Source organism: Lichenostomus cassidix, chromosome 1Aa (genome assembly GCF_008360975.1).
Source record: "Lichenostomus cassidix isolate B80296 chromosome 1Aa, HeHo_3.0, whole genome shotgun sequence".
Classification (NCBI taxonomy): domain Eukaryota; kingdom Metazoa; phylum Chordata; class Aves; order Passeriformes; family Meliphagidae; genus Lichenostomus; species Lichenostomus cassidix.
In genome coordinates, this window is record NC_139480.1 from 23,834,979 (window position 1) to 23,854,993 (window position 20,015).

Sequence of the window (20,015 nt, forward strand, 5' to 3'; positions counted from 1 at the left end):
TCTAAGAGGTCCCAAATATTTGACAAGATATGCAGTATCAGGACCTGGAGAGAAGCAATACTGTATATTCCCACACGGGAACAGAGAAGGCAAATGAATGATCTTTACTTCAAAAAAGCCCCAAAAAGAATGCTCCAACCCACACAAGGCAAAATCTCAAGACCTGATTTCAGCAATGATCTGTCCCTTGGAAATACTTTGTGCTTAGAAATAACCATGCCTCAATACTCAAAATCTAATAAATTTTAAGTTTGGTTGATTTCACTGAAAGGTTTTATTTTCTGAGTGATGGGTAAAGTGACTTTTTGATAACATTTAACACTGTGTTTCATTGCGAAGGAACTGATTTTTAGATTAAAATCGGCACCCATTAAATTACAAGACACGACTACATGCTGCGGAAATTCAGGTCCTGACACTCATAATATTATACAAATTAGGATCATGAAGAATATGATGACCTTGAAGCTATAAAAGACTGCAAATTTGCAGACATACCATTTAAATGCATTGAGCAAACCTAGGTCTAATACTTAGAATTCAATTCAGGAAAGAGTGTATGATGATCATTAGAAATAAGCTGAGAATATGAACAGTAAGTAGCATGTCATAAAGAGTGTAGGTCAATTTAGCTTCTGTTACACTAAACAGACCTGACAGGATAAGAAAATGTTAGAGGTACAACAGAAATATGTAGACAAAAGAAGTTTCAGTACAACTAGACAACAAATACCATTTTTGCCTTATAAGAATTAAAACAGGTCACATGGTCATATCTGTATTTAGATTTAGACACTGTGTACAATCAAGTCAGGAACAAAAAAAAGAAGGCTCAGATCTCTGACTGACATGCTGTTTAAGCAGAGGTACCCAATCACAAGAGCCCAAACCCATCTTAAAACTTAGCTGCTGAACTTATTCAAGTTAGGAAAGATTTCCCCAACAGGGATTTTGGCAATCAGAAATTCTTAAAATACTTACCATTGATTTTACATATTTACTCTTACTCTTTCTTTGATAGATATCCACAGTCACAACTTGAATATCACAGCAGTGGTTGAACTTGTCATGTAATCTAACATATCTATATTGCATTGCTCTGTGTTTAGTCACTGAACTTGTATTGTCAAATTGAAATATAAAAATCTTGTTATCAGACACTGTAATAGCCTTATTTGTTTGGAAAAGATTCCTTGGAAACTGTTGCTTTATCCTCAGATTAATTTCAAATTTATTTTGAATTTTGGCTTTAGAGAGAAAACAGTTTATACAGAAAACACCAAAATATCAGTGGAAGCCCCAAAGTTTCAAGGCAAAAGTCAAAGTAATTTGACTGAAAATTCATAACCATTCACCACACCAAGATGAAAAGATAACAGATTGTCTTCTCTAAAACTGACTCACCACAGAGAAGTTCATTCCCAGTTTAGGTACAGTAATCACCATCTGAGGAAAGCACACTGAGTTCAAGTTGATTCCCTGAGCTGTGATTGTACTTCCACCACTAGGAAAATTTACAAAAAAAAAAAAAAAAAAAAAAAAAAAAAAAAAAGGAAAATATAGAAAAGATGATGAGTAGGATAAATAACTGCTGTGATAGATTAATGTTAATTAAAATTTATATTTTAGAGTAAATGATAACATAAAACCAGAATTAGGGATATATTGGGTGAATGCAAATACATAGCTTTGAGCACTGAGATTATTTTTCCAAGAAACAAATTCTACATTTACTATAACAACTAATCAAATAAAGAAAAGTATTTTCTAAAACTGTGATAAGCCAGGGTATAAAACAAATGTGTACATTTTAAAAGAGATCACATATTTGTACTAAGCATTTGCTAACTTATTTCACCTATTGCTTTCAGTGGTGCTGAAAAAGGTGTCTGTTTTACTGCTGACGTTTTCTTGGCAAAAGCAGATGGCTTGCATTAGAGCTACTGAGACCATAAATATGTCACTTGAAAACACATACATACTACCGCACATATATATTCATAATATTTATATAGCACTGGATTTAGACTGTTTTAAAATCCATTTGCTCTCCTGAGTCCGCTGACTTGTCACATTAAATGATTTGTCTCAGTAATCAGTGTAATGTCCAGACACAGTATGGGAGACACACTTAGCTGTGCAGCGGATATCTCAGCAGGACATCACAGGTAGGCTCAGCAGCAGTAGCTAGGAGTGAAATCACATAAAGAAAAGAGGCACCCTTCCCCCTTCTCCTTCACCTCTGAAAGGAAATGATCTGCCCTCTACAACTGCTCCATAATAGAAACAATTGGCATGGCAGATGGAGATAAAAATGCAATTTCTTTTGATAGATTGCTGAGCAGCATAGCCATTCTTTGTTCATTTATATTTTTCTTATTTCTCTAAGAAAATTTTACTCACCTAAGAAAAGATTTAGCTGGATGAATTTTTAAAACGACGGGGTCTTCTCTGTATGTGAAATGGCTGCTTGTGTCCCGAATAGCTTCATCGATTTCCATTCTCACACGATATTCCTGGGGAATTTGCTGTGCTGGAGTGTAGCACTCCACAGTGCTCGCTGATATGCTGGGAGGACTGAAAAGGGATTGCTTGTCACCATTATAAAACATGTATTTGGTTTAAAACACTGTCCTTTACTGAGCCCCAACATTGCCTAAGGATCTGTTTGTAAAAAAATGTCATTGATTTTCCTGCTGGATAATCATATTGCAACAAGTAAGCATGACATGAGGTAGAAATTGCACGGCTTAGACTCAAGATTAATCTTAATTCAACTGACCTGCACACTGCCTGATGGAAGGTGTTGCCCCAGCACTGGTGACAACCCCATGAGCCCCTGAGTCCTGCAAAAGCAGCTTCCAGCCTGGGAAATGACAGCACATTCCAGGTTTAAGGAGAATTATTTGATCTGCTATAACCAAGGTATAATGTCTCTTTCAAATCCATAGGATTTAGTCTGTGTTAAAAACCTCAAGCAAAGGTGCTGGTGGGGGATGTACCAGATGCTGAGGGGCAGGCAGAGGGCAAGGAGAAAGAAGGTGAAAATTAGGAAGTGCTGGCTGAATTCAGCACATCAGCAGCGTCTCTGGGATATTCACCTTTCCCTTGCTATCATGCTTGGCTGTGGAAATCCTCTTCCTCCCACACTGAGCTCAGTGGGTGAGTGGGCAGCAGAGAGGTGAAGGATCCTGAAGTCTGAAGCACATGAAATGTGGCCACCAGGAGCAGGGCACATCAGATACAAGGGTGGCAACTGACTGGAGAAGCAAATATAACACTACCAGCTGGTTTCAGTGATTTGGGCCCAAGCACGTCCAGGGGCCATCCAAGTAAGGCTGTTCTCATAGAATGTAAGAGTTGGTCCCAAATTAGACAAAAGGGACATTTGCTGCACCTTATGAAGCTTTCCAGGAAGGTGAGGTTCACCATAAGGGATAGTGATTCATTCAGATGTATCTGGAAGGCTTTTAACATCTTTTAAAGGAAAAAAATAAACCTTGCTCTAGCTGCCCTCAGAACTTGGGAAAACTGCCTGTTTAGGTTGAGAAAAAAGTGTCCTGAGAAATTGGTTAAGACCTGCATAGAAGAGTCCAGGCAACTTGGCTAGTGAGAAAGAGGGGTGCTGGAGATGCTTACTGGGTAAGTCTCAGCTACTGTTCAATGCCTAGAGGTCCACCTGACCAACATCTGCATCTGAGCTGCCTGTCATCCTACCCCAACAGAAGATGTCTCAAATGAATCATTCCCAAAAGGTTTCCATATTTGTCCATTAGTTGACCAGTTGAGATGAAGACACCAATAAATGCCACCCTAAACTATTATGGAACAGAAGTGCTGAAGATCTTTTTGGTGATCCGACTTGAATATCTAAATCCTTGATTTAGTCAGACTTGGCTGATTTGATCAAGGGCATATCATAAATCATTTAGCAGTAAAGAATAAAATTAGTCTCTCCTGACTCTGATGTTAACTAATAGGCTACTGCTTCCTCATGTTCTCCACAAGTGTGAAGTTTTACCACAATGACTTTTCATAATCATTAGATGATGCTCAAATTTCAGAGGAATTGCTGGATATCCTGTTTCTGGAACACTGTGGGCCAGATTCTGCCCTTGTCCATAGAGGTGACAATTCTGGAATCACCCTGCTGGTACCTAAATACAGAACCAATTAGGATTTGTGCCGTGGTAGAATGGCCACAAAATTCAGAATTCTTGTCTGCCCATAGGGGAGAATCTGTACCTGGTATTTAAAGTTTATATACAGCTGTGTTTGAAGGCATTTCTGCACAAAGCACATCAAAGGTTCATGACTGAGTTCCTACTGAATCCAGTACAGAGCCACAAGAAATTCTGGCTTAAACCTCAAAACAATTTTATAAGTACCAGGAAAAGTCCCAAACTGATGGTGCCTCTGTTTTGTAGGCTGTTCACTGATAGCAGTGCAGAAATAGCTGCTCCTCTGTATGGGATAGACATTATCCCACTGGCCAGGTTTTCCCCAAACAAGCAGTAGGAAATGGTAACTTGCACCCACTGGCTGCTCACTGGCAGCTGCTGCACAAACTTGTTAATACAAGATAGAGGGCTGAGTGTGTGGGAATCAGGGTGACAAAAATGATGGGAAATAAGCAGTTTCTTGGCCACTTGTCCATTAGAAGCTGATTTGGTACTTCCCTATGCAACCTTTTAATGAGGTTAATGAAGACATTACAGAATAAACAAGTCTTCTAGGGAATTGTAGTCCCGTCTAGAAATCTTTCAGACATCCTAAACTCAGGATATAATCCAGAACTGAATGATTATTGCAGTATAAATTCCCCAATAAGTGACACAAGGAGAGGAAAGCAAAGGTTTGAGTGGCTTTTTAACTCCAACGTTTTTAATCAAGACATTTCAATATTAAAGGTGTTATTTTTTAGTAAGTACATTACCTTTTCAAAGTGCATGGTTGCTCACCAACAAAAATCCTCATGGATTTCCCACTGTTAAGGTATTTTCCAGCTACAGTTAGCAATGTTCCTCCAGATTTGGGGCCATAGTTGGGAGATATACTTGTTATTACAGGATTCTGAGGGAAGGTAAAAATAAAACTGGTGGATTATAAAATTATTTTCAAAATGTAAAGAGGAAAACTTAAAACATTTATTAACTCTTCCATGAAGTAACAAGAAGGCCAACAGGAATACAGAATTTACCATGCTGGACTGGACTCATGAGGAGTCCCTTCCAGTTAATATTGAAGCTAATTTTGACTATAGAGGTTTAATCATAGTGCTTACCACATATGAAAATGTATTGAACAGTGTTTTGCCATGTCCAACAGAAACACTACTGGATATATTAAAACCTGGACTTTTTGCAGCAGGAACTGTGCATTCCAGCCTTTAGAAAACAAGGGAAAAAAAGAGATTACATTAAATTTTTTTTTTTTGTATTAAAATAGAACCACTTCAAACTCACAATAATGAAGGATCCATACTAAACAGATCATCAATCTATGCACATCACAAACATTTCAGAAATAACAGCTAAAAGAATTGTGGCCGTTTTCTTTAAAACTAAATACAAACTCTGTGGTGTTTATAATACTTGGCCACAGAAAATAATTTTAGAATTTCAAACACATTTCAGAAAAAAGAAGGATGATAGAAAAATGAAATCCCTTGTATTCAATGGCTGAGGGTTTTTAAAAAAATTCCTTTAGTATCAAATATTAACAGAAATAGGATTAGAAAAAATGCAGCATATACACACATTTGTTGTAAAAAATTAAATATTACCAAAATTAAACTTGAACTTCTGTGGCAGCATGTGTCAATGTATTACATTATGTTCTCTCAGTCTCACATATAATCTAGTCTCCTTAAATCATGCTGTTTCCATTAAGACTGTTCAGAACAGCAGTTAGGAGAGTGCCCAACCCTTCTGGAGCACTTGCTGGCAATATACTCACTGCTATGCATGTGAGTAGGAAAGCTGCGCCATGATTTGCACATGGCTTTGGTAGTAGAGAGAGGATATTCACAGAACTTTGCCTTTCTTCAAGATAACAACCAGAGTAACCTCTGTCTTAAACTTAAGCCATTATCCCAGTACCTCAAATACATATTTCTGAGGAGGAGGAGAGGTGCAATTGAGGCTCATAAGCCTCTGGATGATGAAATATCTGCATCTTCTCACACTTCTCCCCAGTAGCTTCACAGATCAGGAAGACAGAGGTGACATAACTTAGCCCAGCAGGATGCTGGCCAAAGGAACCTGCCCCTTTTCAAATCTTTGAATAGATTCATTCTTGCCAGCTTCCACATATGTTCAACAGCATATCACAGACAATCAGAAAAACTGCTGCAGGAGCTATTTGCATAAACTAGATTTATTTGAACTCCATTTTGAGCATTGTTTTTCTTGGGGAGTTTATCAAGCGACATGATTTTTTCCAGTTTGAAATTTCAGAATCAGAGATGATACTTATAGGGTGAGTATTTGTATTTGCAAAAAACCCCTCCATACCACAGAAAGAACATCTGTACAAAAGGAAATTAATATTTTAGGTTTTATACCTGTTTTTGTTGCTAGATTTTGCTTCCAGAGGACAAATTTGTCCTCCAATATGGACTACTGTATTTTTTAATTCAAATCTATTATTTTTGCTGAATCCAAAGTCCCATCCACACAGTGTCAGTTTTGTCCCACCTTCTATGGGAGCGCTGCTTGGGAGAATCTGTTAAAAAATATTGTGTTAGTTGAATCAGATTTTCTTGAACTTCACATGGAGCTAAAGAATGTGCAAAGAAAAAATTTTAGAAAAGCATTTCTTTTCGTAGACTATGTCCTAGCATTCATCTTAATTGTTCTTCACCTTTCATTCGTCACATTATGAGCTTTCTATGACAGCAGCAATAAATAACAAAACCTATACTAGAAAGCTTTGAAAGATAATGTTTAGGGGCACTGAACAAGCTGTGCATTGTAATAGTCTTTTAAATCCTACCGTTCTTGTCTTTCACATCTTATTTCTGGCGTGTTAAACATACAATATACTTATTTTGTTAGAAGCTGAATTCTGAACACAAAAGAGCCCCCAAATGACCGTTTTTTGTCAGATTGATGAAAGTTGGGTACAGAGTGAAGTAGCTTCAAAGACACCATAATCCAGTATTGCGTTGACTGTGATAAAGTTAACACGACTTCTGCTATTCTTTCCTTAAATGTTTTACATTTGGTCACCTCTAATTCCAAGTTAAAAATAAACTGCCCCTCAGAAACACAGAGACAATCTACAAAGGAAATACTTTTTTTTTTGTGTGTGTGTGTGTGTGTGTATTGTAAATTGTCCTGTAAAATATAACAATTGTGGGAAAAACGTAGGAACACTATAGAAGTCTTACAAAACTCAGTTTAAGTACTGGTTGGTACTGTCAGTAAAAAAAAAAAACCCCAAACCCACCAAAAAAAACCAACCAAAAAGAAAAGACTTTAGTTCAGGGACTATGAGGACTTCTAACAATACTGCATAATTTTGCAAACAAACCAGTACCACTATACAAACAAAAAAGAATGAAAGGAATGAAAGACTGAATTTGTACTTGTGATCATAGTGCCTAAGTATCTTAAATTTGATGCTTTAGTGATAATAATTTTTCCCCTAAAATGCAATACAGCTGTGCCCTTCAAAGGACTCGACTTAATTTTCAAGCTGAAAGGAAAGTGTTTGAGTGATACTTGGCTATTATTTCATCTGGAAATCCAGTAAGACAGCACATTTCTTTTCAACTCTCTTGTAGCTATACTTCAAGACTCTCACAAATGAACTATTGTAGATAGAAAGGCAGCTGAAGAATACTTCAAAAGAATTATACCATATACTATATATGGGGAAATTTACTGCCCTCATTAGAAACCAGACAAAGAGTCTGATCTAAAATGCACTGAAGGCAGGAGGAATCTTTCCTGTTTTAAAGAGCTTTGAATCAGCTCTCAATGAGCAAAGAAGAGGGAACCTATGTAGGAATGGTACTTTTGCACAAATCCATAAAAAAGGAGTGATACTCAGAGAGCCCCGATACACAACACTGCAGATAAGAGCGTGGAGCCGTACTGTGCCCATGGAGTCTGTGCCATCCCCAAGTTTAGCTTTTCCTTATTTCTTTGGGCTTTTTTTCTTCAAAATCTGGATATGACTTCAGATTCTAGTTTTCCACTCTGCTCAATATCTCAGCACAGTATCTATTTTTGAAATAACAAAACCCTAGCAGAAACTGAAATTGCTCTGTGGGGGTACAGGATGTCCTGATGTTTTATACAATAATACATTGACATGTGGCATTTGAAGAGTTTGAAATGTAATCCATAAGTTGGCAAAATAAGGGCTGCACAAAGCCATACAGAATAAAAACTGAAGGGACTGAACTGGTTTTTAGTGAACTTACATGCCAAAAGAGACTTGTGATAGCAACCCGGGTGCCTTAATAGAGGGACAGTAAGTATTTACTACATTCTGCCAACAAATTTAGGAGGCAAGACCTCTAAGTAGATAGCAAAAAAGGAAATAAACAAAATATTAAAGTTTTGTTTTTAAGTTCTGCAGAAATTACCCCGAGTGTTTTTAGTCAAGATTTATTTTTGTTCCATTTGTATGATGAAACGTCTGAAAGTCAAATGTTGTTTTCCAGACCTTTTCTTGGGAGAGTTGACAAGAATGGATAGTGAACCTCCTAGTCTTTGAACTGAGGTATATGTAGGCCTCTTCTGTGTACTTACATTGCACTGGTAGTAACAGAAAATAATAAAAATGCAAACTAGTTATAAATGCTGTGAAATGCAGGATTAAAAGAAATATTGTGTTATGTCCACTGATAACTTGGAGCAAGTCCTGCTGGAAGGCCTGTCATTCTGCTGCTCTCTGGACTTTGGGTTAAGGGAGAAAGTTAACTTTTAGATTTCGGAAAAATTTAAAGCGTTGTGTTTTCCTTTTATTTATGTTGACATCCACTATCCACTTATATACTTAATAAATTTTTGGAAGAAAGTACCTATTTATTAAAGTTTCCATAGCCCATTTATTTTAATTCAGAGACAAGAACACATACAGACCACATGTGAAATTTCCAGCAAAGACTCCAACTTAAACAGACAGAAGGCCTGATGTTCTTGATACGTCTGATACAAAAACCAGCTAAAATGACTCACTTTAAAAACAACAACAAACCATGTCAGATTTTTAACCACAACAAAGAATCAGAAGGGAGAACAATTTATTTCTCCTTTTACACCCTTCACCTTTTAGCGTGACCTGAACGCCACAAGCAGATGCCTGCAATTTGTTCCAGCACTGAGGGATCTCTGAGGAGACTCCCTCGAGTCCCCTGGCTTCCCTCTAGAACTGCTCGTCCAGGCTGATGAAACACCTCAGTGCTGGCAGAGGCACTGGATGGGAGCAGACTGGGAGCTGGGCTGTGGAGGGGACGTGTCCCAGTGCCTGCCCTACTGCACTGTCTGAGGCAAGGGGGATGTCTGGGCAGAGCTGACTGCTCCTCTCCAAACCAAAGCTGCAAGGGAAAGTGCTTAAAGCAGGGAAAAGAGACAAAGGATCTGAAGGACTCCATGGGAAAACACTGGGCTTCTTCTTGGCCATCCCTCCTGAGATTAAAGTATCTTTTTTTTTCTTTTCCCATTGTACACCATTCTGTGTAATAACCTGGGAAAACTTTGTGGAAGACTTACTAAGCTAACATCCTCTGAACCAGACCCTCAGAAAGCAATCTGTTCCCCTCAGGTTAAAGAGATCATATGACACATCTCAAGCAATCTGTCCCTCTGAAAGCTGCAAAATATTAGGGAGCGGTTCAGACTGAATTTCAGATATTATGCAAAGCAGGTCATCCTCTGTTTGTTAGGAACAAAACTAGCTTGTTTCTTACATTTTATGTATATGGGTTTAAGGACAGATCAGAAGATGATGAATAATCTGTTTTATATTTTTTTCAGTAATCATGTTAAATGTCATGGTCCAGTAGAGCATGAAATTTGTCTTAACAGCTAGCAATCCAAAGGGATTTAAGTACCCAGCTGCATTTTTTTCCTTACAAACCTTCTAGAAGCAACTTCTACCAACATAGGCATGCTGTAATTTGAGATTCACTTTAAGATCCATCAGTGTCACAGATCCATACTCATTACAGGGGCAGACTGGGCTTGTGCTGAGCAGGCAGGGCTGAGCCACATGGGGAAGGGGAGCACCTAGACAGCCTCACACCTAGCCCCACTTCCCCATGTCCAAGGTATGCTCCCCTGCCTGAGCTCTCCCAGCAACTTCACAGGGACTGCAGAGGTGGCTGTGTGGAATACACCTCTTGATCTAAGTGCCTGTGCATGGGCTCCAGGTTCTTGGTTCTTAAAACTGCTGAGTGCACACATTCCAAATTGAAATTAAAGAGGGCTACATGGGCTAAACACCTCTGAAAATCAAGAACTAAGCAGTTCAGAGCCTGAGAATTTGTTTTTGAGCTATGAAAATCTACAGCCACTGCTGGAAACCTTTATGAATTAAAAATATTAAGGGATGCTATTTGTGCTTGAGCTCTAGAAAAGATGAAACAAGCTGTGCAGGATAGGTGAGCACCTTGGGAGGCAGAGGTATAGAAAAATGTATAGTGTGTACCTCTGAACTGGTGATTCATAGTACCATACATACTAAGGCTGCAAAGGATTATTTCATTATCTAATAAAACCTTTTTTAAATGAGTATGTTTTTGTATAAAGGAAAAGTAAACTACTCACATCCTGCATTAGCAATTTTGTGCATTTTCCCTGCCCAAAAGTAAATGTCAACAGAAGGCAAGGCACCCCCCCCTTCCATTTTCCATCCATTTTGGGTTTGATTCCTATAACTCTTCATTGCTTTTTCACTGAATTTTGCCTATGTTAATCCTAAGTTTTGTATCTGAAAGGTGATCATGGAAAAAAACAATGCCATAAACATATGTTTCTATATTTCTTTCTAGACTAAAAGCAGTTTTGCCTAAAACTTTAAAACTTACAAAAATAGTTGCACATGAAATCACATGCCTGGCTGAAAGAAATACATTATTTATTTAATCCCCCTTTTTTCTCCCTTTCTCTCTAAGAGTTTAGTATATCACATTTTCATCTCTGCTTATAAGTTGTATTCCAATAAAGGAAAATGTATTTTTAACTACACAATGTAGTTTAAATGCACTAACACAAGTAAATGGGTATAAATGCTACCAGAAAGTTTTATGCTTGTCCTTCCCTCAGATTTCTAGGCCATCAACTGCCCTACAAACCTCTGCCTTCACAGTCATGTCACACTTCACATGGGAAGATTTGGTTCCCTGTACAGTACAAATCCGGCATTAACCATAGCTAAATTCAAACTGGAACGTGCCAGTGCAGCTCTCTGCTCATCTGTGCATTTTATTCTCAGCCAGCCTTGATGAGCTTTGGCTGGCTGGCAGCAGCTCTGGCTGCCCCTGTCCCGGGCAGGGAATGGGAGGGTGCAGCTACAGGCTGGTTCCTCATCAGTGCCAAGTGGACCCATGGGAACAAGGAGCCAGGGAGGGACATTATGGAAAAACAACTCCCCCAGGAGCTTGGGCAGGGGAGAGGGGGAATTTTTCTCACAGAGAAACACCAGGCTTTCCTCCAGCACTGGAGCCAGCACAAGGATGGATGAAGAGCGGGAGGCAGAGACCTCCTGTGCTGGCTCAGGCTGTAGCAGCTGTGGGCAAGAAGTGCTTTCCTGCACTTTGGCCTCTGAGAGGAGTCTGAGAGGAGAGGAGCTCCTTTCTGTGACTGGCCTTTCCTGTCACAGCCCTGCCAGGCTGGCTCAGACCCATCTTGTTTCCCCACCAGAAGTGCTTTGTAGGGCCCGGGCTCTCCGGAGGCTGATCAGGATGATCGGACAAACCTGGCTACCCGTGAGCATCTCAGCCCACAGTACTCAGGGACAACGTGCATCCACAGGATTTATGGACATCAAGGCTGAGGGGAAGTTGAGGAAAGCTGACAATTTATCATGATTACATAAACAGAAAATGTCTACAGAGCGCAGACTGTTCTTCCTTCAAGAGATAAATGTGAAAAATATGCCATTTTACCTCATAAACGTGAGGCAAGCAGGTGTCCTGTGTCCAGGTGTTGCTGGGGCACTCAGAAGACCTGAGGCACTGCTGGCTGCACCAGCCACACTGCATGAAGGCTGGTGCCAGCAGGCACTGGCTGCAGGACCTGAAGTGATGGCAGCCTGGCCCCTTCAGTGGGATCTTCGTTATCTGTCAATAGAGAGACATGATGCACACATCCTTTTAATACATACACTAAGCGGCAAGGAGAGTCTCTATTTATGCACAGCGTGGTGGTACTACTCAGATTTCAGATGTGCAAGCCACAGTTCGACTTCTCTTTAGCTCAGTAATTATAGGATCTTATAAGTAATTTAACTGACATGATTTTAAATTCGCTTGGGAGAAACCCTAAAGGCATCTTAATGTTATATACAGTTACTACCAGCATCTGGTGTTTACAGCAAGGTAGCATTTTTTGCTGATGGAGAAAGAAAACAGCAGTGTGCTCCTCCCAGTTCTGCACTGCTTCTTGGAAGAAAACAGTGGATCTCAGTATCCTTAGTTTATACATTTGTACAAATAGGCATGATGGCTATTTCAGCTTTGATGAGGCTGTATCACTATCTGTGGCACACTTACAGCATGTGACTGCCCATGTTCGTGTTTTTTAACACCTATCATCAAAAAATCTGTATCTAAAATATATGCTAAAATGTATATTACTTAAAATATCAGGATAGTTATGAAATACTCACTCTAAACATGTAAGAATTATTTTTGGTCAAAATATTTAAATCAATGTATAATTACACTACTATATAAGTATCTCATATTTCTTTATACTTCAGTTCCTTCCTTAAATTTATTTTGTACATTTTCGGAAGATCACCCTTATAAATATCTCATACATATCTAGTAAATGATTAATAACAATCTTTACTAATGGCTGATGTATTTCTGTAAGTTCTTATAGAACGCAAGGAGTCAACTTATTGCTTACGATTATGGTTTAGGATTTTCTGTAATATTATCTGCTGATGTTTTAAACCTATTCTTCAATGCATATCTACTTATGACAATAGCATATTTATGATAGCTCTTCATCTTATATTGACTCTTTGTAGACTACATGCTAAAGTAATTTTCAAGCCTTACTGACTTCCAGTTTTAAAGACACCCATGTAATTCTTGCGCACACAACTCTCCTTAAAAAGTTACAGTGTTATGACACAAACCAACGAAAGCCAGGAAACTGAGCACCATTCTTTTCTTAAGCCATTGTTCATTTTGTCTTTGCAAGCACTTGAATTAGGGACAGGGTTTCAGCCTTAAAATTTGTGTTTCCTGGCTTTTGTTGGTTTATATCACAAGCTCTTACATGATTTAAACATTTCTCAATATTAGGCTGTCAGTTTGTTTAGTAGGGGAAAAAATGTATCTTGGAGGAAACTTGCACCCCTAATGTTCCCTAGGGAATGGCAAGGCTATGAGGATGCAGTGCCCAAAGCAGCAGTGTGAACAGCTGCTGTTACCAAAAGCTGCTGCTCTGAAGGCAGGTTTACACAGCGCAAAGAAGGATTAGATTATGAACTACTCACCTTTTTCCCAGTCACTACCAGGGTATAGCCATCTTCTGCTAATGAATTCTTGACAACAACTTGGGGAGAGATGGGGTGGGAGTCTAGTTGGAAGCTGACATGTGGAGCTGTGGGTTCTGAACGGGAAACCACTATCTAAAAAAGAAAGAAATTTTGAAAATCAGCAGGCAGTACATAACACAAATGCATGCTGCTCATCTGTCTCATGTTCTCTGCTTGCATTAATTACTTTGCATTACATTGCATAATATTTTGCATAATGTTCCATCATAATCTGATTAAAGTGCTATAAAATCTAGTTTATTTAATACAGCACAATCATGGCTGTTGGAGTATCCTCAAAATACACCATATTTTTTAAAATACGCAGGAGTCACTACATGTTTCCTAGTCCTTTAATTTCAGGTATTTATAAATCACCACAAAAAATGAAGATAGGCCATTCAATCAGTCCTATACATTTACAAATAAAGAATTTTATCTACAGTGTCTGTTTAAAAGAATCCTAAAACTCCAGGTCTTGAGAAGTTGAAAACATTTTCTTTTATTTTCACTTTGGTCCTTCAGTTTGAAAAGTAAACCTTACCCTGTGTCAACAGTCTCTGGTCTCACTGCACGTGGGGCAATTAGAGTGCAAAGCTATGTGAGGCAGTGCAGGTCACTGTGTGAGCCCCTCAGAGACACAAGTACACAGAGCTCAATTCCCAGAGCTGCCGAGATGGCTATTGCTCTGACAAGCTCTTTGCAAGATTTGGATGGGCACCTTGAGCTCTGGCTCCTGATTTTCTCTCTGAGTCAGGTGTCCAGGACTGAGCATTCAAAACACTTCTTAAATTGCAGGGAATGTTGGAGGCTCCTTTAGGAGATCCTCCAAAACAGGAGCCTAATTTAGTTGTCCTGAAGCCCCTTTGCAAAAGCCTTCCCTCTCTCCCTTTCTCTTGATTTTAGGAGATCTTAGGGAGATTAGTCACACCAGTAAGAAATTCCCCCACTACTCATCTCTCTGCATCTTGAGTTACCTAAATTCTTCTGAGAATCTGGGCCCATTGCTGCAAACACACGCCTAACTTTACTACTGTAACTTTGTTGACTTTAACGGGATGAGTCATGGCTGTTAAGCAGAGGCATAAAGCATCTGCAGATCGCGGTGGATATTCGATAGCAAGGTTTTATAGGCTTGGGCCTGCAATCCACAAGGATGTGTGCCCAAATGTGATAGCATCAGGCAACAAAGGCAGAGGATTGTTTACATGAGGGAAGATCATGTTCATGTTTCAAAAGCTGTATCACGTGTAGTTTACTTAAGGAATTTAGATAATCAACATTTGCTGAGAAGTTAGGATTCAATGGGGTTCATTATTTAAAAAGATTGAAGCCATTCTGGAAATAACTTGTATGTCAAATGTTTCATTTTTTACTATAATGAAGCTTTTCTTCGGACTCCAAAGGCAGAATCAGAACAGCCAGGACATTGACTTACACAATTTCACTGGCTTTCCGCACTGCCAAGGTCTTTCAACAAGATGGCTGACTCCAAAACTAGACTTAGAGATGCTGTAATTATAGCTGATGTTTTGTTGTAATTCAAGACTTAAATAAAATATATGAGCAGTTAATTCATGCCAATAACTGCTTCACATCCCAGAGGTATTTATAGTCTGGGGTTGCAAGGGGCTTTTTTTTTTCTTTAAAATGAAACTGGCTTTGTTACAGACTTTGCTATGGATTTATTTCACAGCACAGAAAGTGCAGCTTTTAGAAATCAATAAGGTATGATCATTTTTGGTGACACAGAGGTATGGTCTCTGACTCAGTGTAATAGGGCATGAGCTCTGTTTTTTTATTCAGGACAATGAAAAATAGAATGGACTGGAAAGCTGCATGAAAAAGCTTGATTAATGTTGGCATTATGGGGAGAGGTAGCACCACAGCTGCAAATACCTTTTCAGTTGATCATTAGCCGTGTCTCATCTCGAATACCCACTGCTATAAAATGCTAAGAATTCTTTTCCATCATTAATCCAGGCTTCCTCTTATTGCCAAGCATTCTTTCTGATTGAGCCACTGCGTTAACCCTTTAAACACATCTGCATTCTAACCTCACAGCAATACATGAAAATTTGGGTTCCATCTCTACAATCTTGGAAAAATTACTCGGTACTTTAAACAGTGACTGACCTTTATTTTACTGAGGCTGATAGTTGAATCACCTGCTCAAAGCCCAAGTGACTAGACTTTGACCTCATGACATACAGGGAGCTCAGATTACACTTCCTAACTCATGGAACAAAAGTTTGGATTTTGCTTAGAACTAATCTACCAGCCTACAGTGCTGCTATAATAGATACTAGATGCAAAAATGTTCTTTTTGGTCTGTACAACCGTGTGATTTTTGCACACATCAGCCAGTCCTTGAAATTCTATCTTACCCTTATCCAACATAATCCTGAAAATAAAAGCAATTTGAAGACAGCTTCTACAGCAGGAAGAAGAGGCTACTTAGGACTCCAGTGCTGTTCTCATAAAGCGCTGATTTTTATGGCTTGGGAGTGAGCTGGTATGTGTGCAGCATAAATTTAATCTGCCATGGACACACCAACATACAGGGACTACTACCATGAAAATGGTTCAATATTACAGAAGGATTTCCCTCTGAAAAGACTATAAAACCCTGGGGGGGGAGGGGGAATGTGTGTCTTTTTTTGGGAGGGGGGAGGGGAGAGCAGGTGTTGTGGATTTTTTAATTTATATTTTAATAATTAATTTATTAACTAAGCATTTCTCCAGAGCATAAGAGAAATGAAAGCTTATTTACATGCCTAACTCAAGCAGTTAGGAGTGAGGGAAAGTCTTGCACAGATAATCAACTAAAGGAGAACAAGCAGACATTAGCAGTAAATGGTCAGCAACTGCAATAGTAAGAAGTCAGCAGAGATGTTCTACAAGGTGTCTGTGCTGGGATCCATACTATTCAATACACCTGTAAATAACTTAAAGAAGTGGTTGAGCAGTCCAGTGATAAAGTTTTCTGATGATCTGTAGGTATTCAGGGTGGTTAGGATGAGGACAGATTATGAAGGATGGCAGAAGGACTTTGCAAGACAGTATGTCAAGGCAATAAAATAGCAGGTGAAATACAACAAAGAAAATTAATTTAAAGCAGTATATGATAGATAGCTATCTAACTGCTTAGCAGCAGCCAAAACCAACCTAATAAAAATTCAGAAATTATTAGAAAAGGATTAGGGAACAAATCAGAACACCGTGATGTCATATAAATTCATGGCTTGCCTGAAACTTGAAATGTCTGTGCAGTTCTGGTTGCCTCCTGACAAAAGAGCATATTAAAAAGAGAAAAAGTTCAGAGAAGGGTAACAAAGATGATCAAAAGGCTATAATGAACAACGACTGAGTACAGTACCTGTGGAATCTCTATGAAAAAGGAGAGAGTCATGGGTAGAGACTAACCATATCCTCTCTTCCACATCTACCTGAAACGGGGTTGTAACCAGCTGGGTGTCGGTCTCTTCTCCTAAGTAACAAGTGATAGGACAAGAAGAAATGGCCTCAAGTTGTGCCAGGGGAGGTTTAGATTATGTGTTAGGGAACATTACTTCACCAAAAGGGCTGTCAAGCATTGGAACAGGCTGTCTAGAGAAATGGTTGAGTCACCATCCCTGAAGGTATCTAAAAGACATGGATAGGTGGCACTTAAGGACATTGTTTAGTTGTGAACTTGGCAGTGTTAGGCTAATGGTTGGACTCAATGATACTAGAGGTCTTTTCAATGCTAAATTATTCTAGTGTTTCATGATTTTATTCTAACAAAAATTCTAAACACCACCAAAAGTCAAAAGCAAGACTTGGGTTCAAGACAAATGAAAGAATATGACATCCTAGCAATATGACCTACATGACTCTTGCCAAAGGATGTGAATGCAAGAGGTATGCATTTTCAAAGGGAAGCTCCATAGGTACATGGAAAGAGCTAAACAGAAAAAAGTGAATAGCTCAGGAAATCCACGGAAAGGAAGATAGTTGGAGACTTGAAGCAGAAGGTAGTAGTTATGTATGTCTGGGTCCCTAGGCATCCCCTTGTCAATACTGCTGGAGACAGGGCACTGAACCCTTCATTTAAATGAACCCTTCATTTAAATCTGTGTGGCTCTTCTGATGTCTTTAGAAATACATCTCTTGAGAATCACATTCAATAGCAGTTACTACGGCACTAGACATCCTTCTCAAAGCAAACACAATATTTATGTCTCTGTATTTAGAGAAAAAAAACCAATTTTTTTCCAGCATGGCTCAAACTACTTCCATGAAGATAACAGCCAACAATTAATTAATTAATTAATATATTAATATATTCTTTATATTGGAAAGCAGCAATCAGTTAGGTCCATGAACCCTAAAATTATTAGAATATTTAAATATTCTTTCATTGCCATCAGCTAGTATTAATGTTAAGTAGGAAGACTTAAGTCTAGGTTTGTCTGTGCCTAACATGGCAAATAAAGACTGTAATAACTTCAGTTGCATGCAACAGCTTCTTTTAAACATCATTCTGATGCTCAGTTCTGCTAGTCAGCAGGATTGAATTACAAATGTTACTGTCTACATGTTGAAATATCTTCTGCAAAAATGAGAGGCCTTCTAAAAGGAATCCAATCTAAGTATCATATTGTTATTTTTTCCCTAGATGTCTGGCAGGTGTATGCCATTATCCAGCAGAGATAGGCTCAGGGTTAACTTTATTGTGCAATGCCTCAAATACCCTGGGATATGCAGCATAGCCTTGCAAAGGGCACATATGTAGTTCTCTAAATGCTGTATATCATTCTAATCCATGAAGAATATAATGGATCTCTTCTGAAGAGTGTAAGCTTTTCTACTCAAACTGAATATTAAAACATATGTGCTCTCAAAGGTGTTATTCAGCACCAGGTGTTAATTTTAATTTGGTTATATGGATTTTGCATTATGCAGTGTTTGATTTTTTTTTCCCTGGGAGAATCAAGATACATTCTTTACCACAGAAAAAACTGCTATCATAAATGTTAAAAGCTGAGCTATAGATAGGAAAACGCTACTTATCAAAAGTTTGCCACAGTTTTCTGTTGGCTTAAAAATGGAAGATGGAAAGATTGCAGCTATTCACATTCCTACAAATGCACGTGTGCACAGTTTGCATTTAGACTTAAATAGGTCAGGCTGCCAGTGTTGAAAAGCCAGATGGATTGCTGGGCCACTGAGACAGGACAGCAGTGGGCACTGAGGGCAACCTTTGCAATGACTCCATGGGCATCCCATCCCTCTTTCCTCCTCCTGGCTCGGGAGGATTTAAAGTCCATGCTCATATATTTCTTGACCTTCCTGCACTTGGTTCAAATATGGCTTGCCACTTGCACGGGTGGGTTTTATTGCAACTACATTTGTCTAGAGGGACAGGAACTAGATAAAAAGGAGTTTGATAAATTCAAAGGTGCATGTGGCTTCTAGTACACCACGGTACAAACTGGATTTAACTGAGCAGAGTGAAAGATGCAAAGCTCTGTATTTCTTTGCTCTGTGTCAACTCATTTTGCTGACAGGCACCATGGCTTTGAGTCTTGATTCCTGGGGTGGTGAGGTCTTGCTGCTTTGCTGTTTGCAAGAGAAGTACAATGTTAAAGACTTGGCTCTCTGCTGAATTCTGGGACAAATTTTCCCAATCCTTGAATGCAGTTACAAATAAAAAGCAGATGTGATTTTTTTTTCACTGATTTCTGTAGCATGCATTATGTTCCCTGGCATGTAGTCTATGAAAGCAGCTATGACACATGCTAAGTTCTGCCTTTTTGGGGAAATGAGATGTGTGTTAAAGTTTGGTGGTGGTGTTTGTTTTTAATCATAAGTATTCCTGGGAAATGAGTGTGATTATCAAGTGTTCTCTCTACTTGGATGTGAAAGACAACAGATTCATGCTCAGTGTGTGAGAATTTCCCAAACCATTGATCTGTGAGTGCTCCATTACTATTCCTCATCAGAATCAAAGGAAACAAAAGAAATTATAAGGCAGCAGGTTAAGGAAACCCAAAAGAGGAGAATGAAATTATGAAAGTCAATGTCACAGCATATAATGGAAGACAAAACAAAAATAAATTAAAAAACCAAGATGCAAAACTGAGAAGAAAGGAATCCCTAAATGACCATTAAGTGCCAAATACGGGTGCAATTTCCAGCTCAGCGTATATTTGTGCCACTAAGTGGCAGAAGCTGGAGAGTACTGAGAAAGGTATGTCTGTGTGCTTTTACTCACCTCGTACCTCTCCCTTATCTGTCTT

The 20,015-nt window shown here is 38.8% G+C and overlaps 1 protein-coding gene across 2 annotated transcripts in view; it reads right to left on the minus strand.

Annotated features, from left to right (window-relative positions):
* The window catches only part of MET (MET proto-oncogene, receptor tyrosine kinase), a 90,239-nt gene that overhangs the window by 31,615 nt on the left and 38,609 nt on the right, over nt 1-20,015 (minus strand). For both annotated transcript variants that reach the window (XM_085042707.1, XM_085042718.1), the window contains exons 4-10: nt 13,690-13,824; nt 12,125-12,298; nt 6,566-6,726; nt 5,285-5,387; nt 4,937-5,073; nt 2,404-2,577; nt 1,405-1,504 (exon numbers count right to left, since the gene is read on the minus strand). In XM_085042707.1, the coding sequence (XP_084898833.1) occupies nt 1,405-1,504; nt 2,404-2,577; nt 4,937-5,073; nt 5,285-5,387; nt 6,566-6,726; nt 12,125-12,298; nt 13,690-13,824 (984 nt within the window). The remainder of the gene's footprint in view (nt 1-1,404; nt 1,505-2,403; nt 2,578-4,936; nt 5,074-5,284; nt 5,388-6,565; nt 6,727-12,124; nt 12,299-13,689; nt 13,825-20,015) is intronic.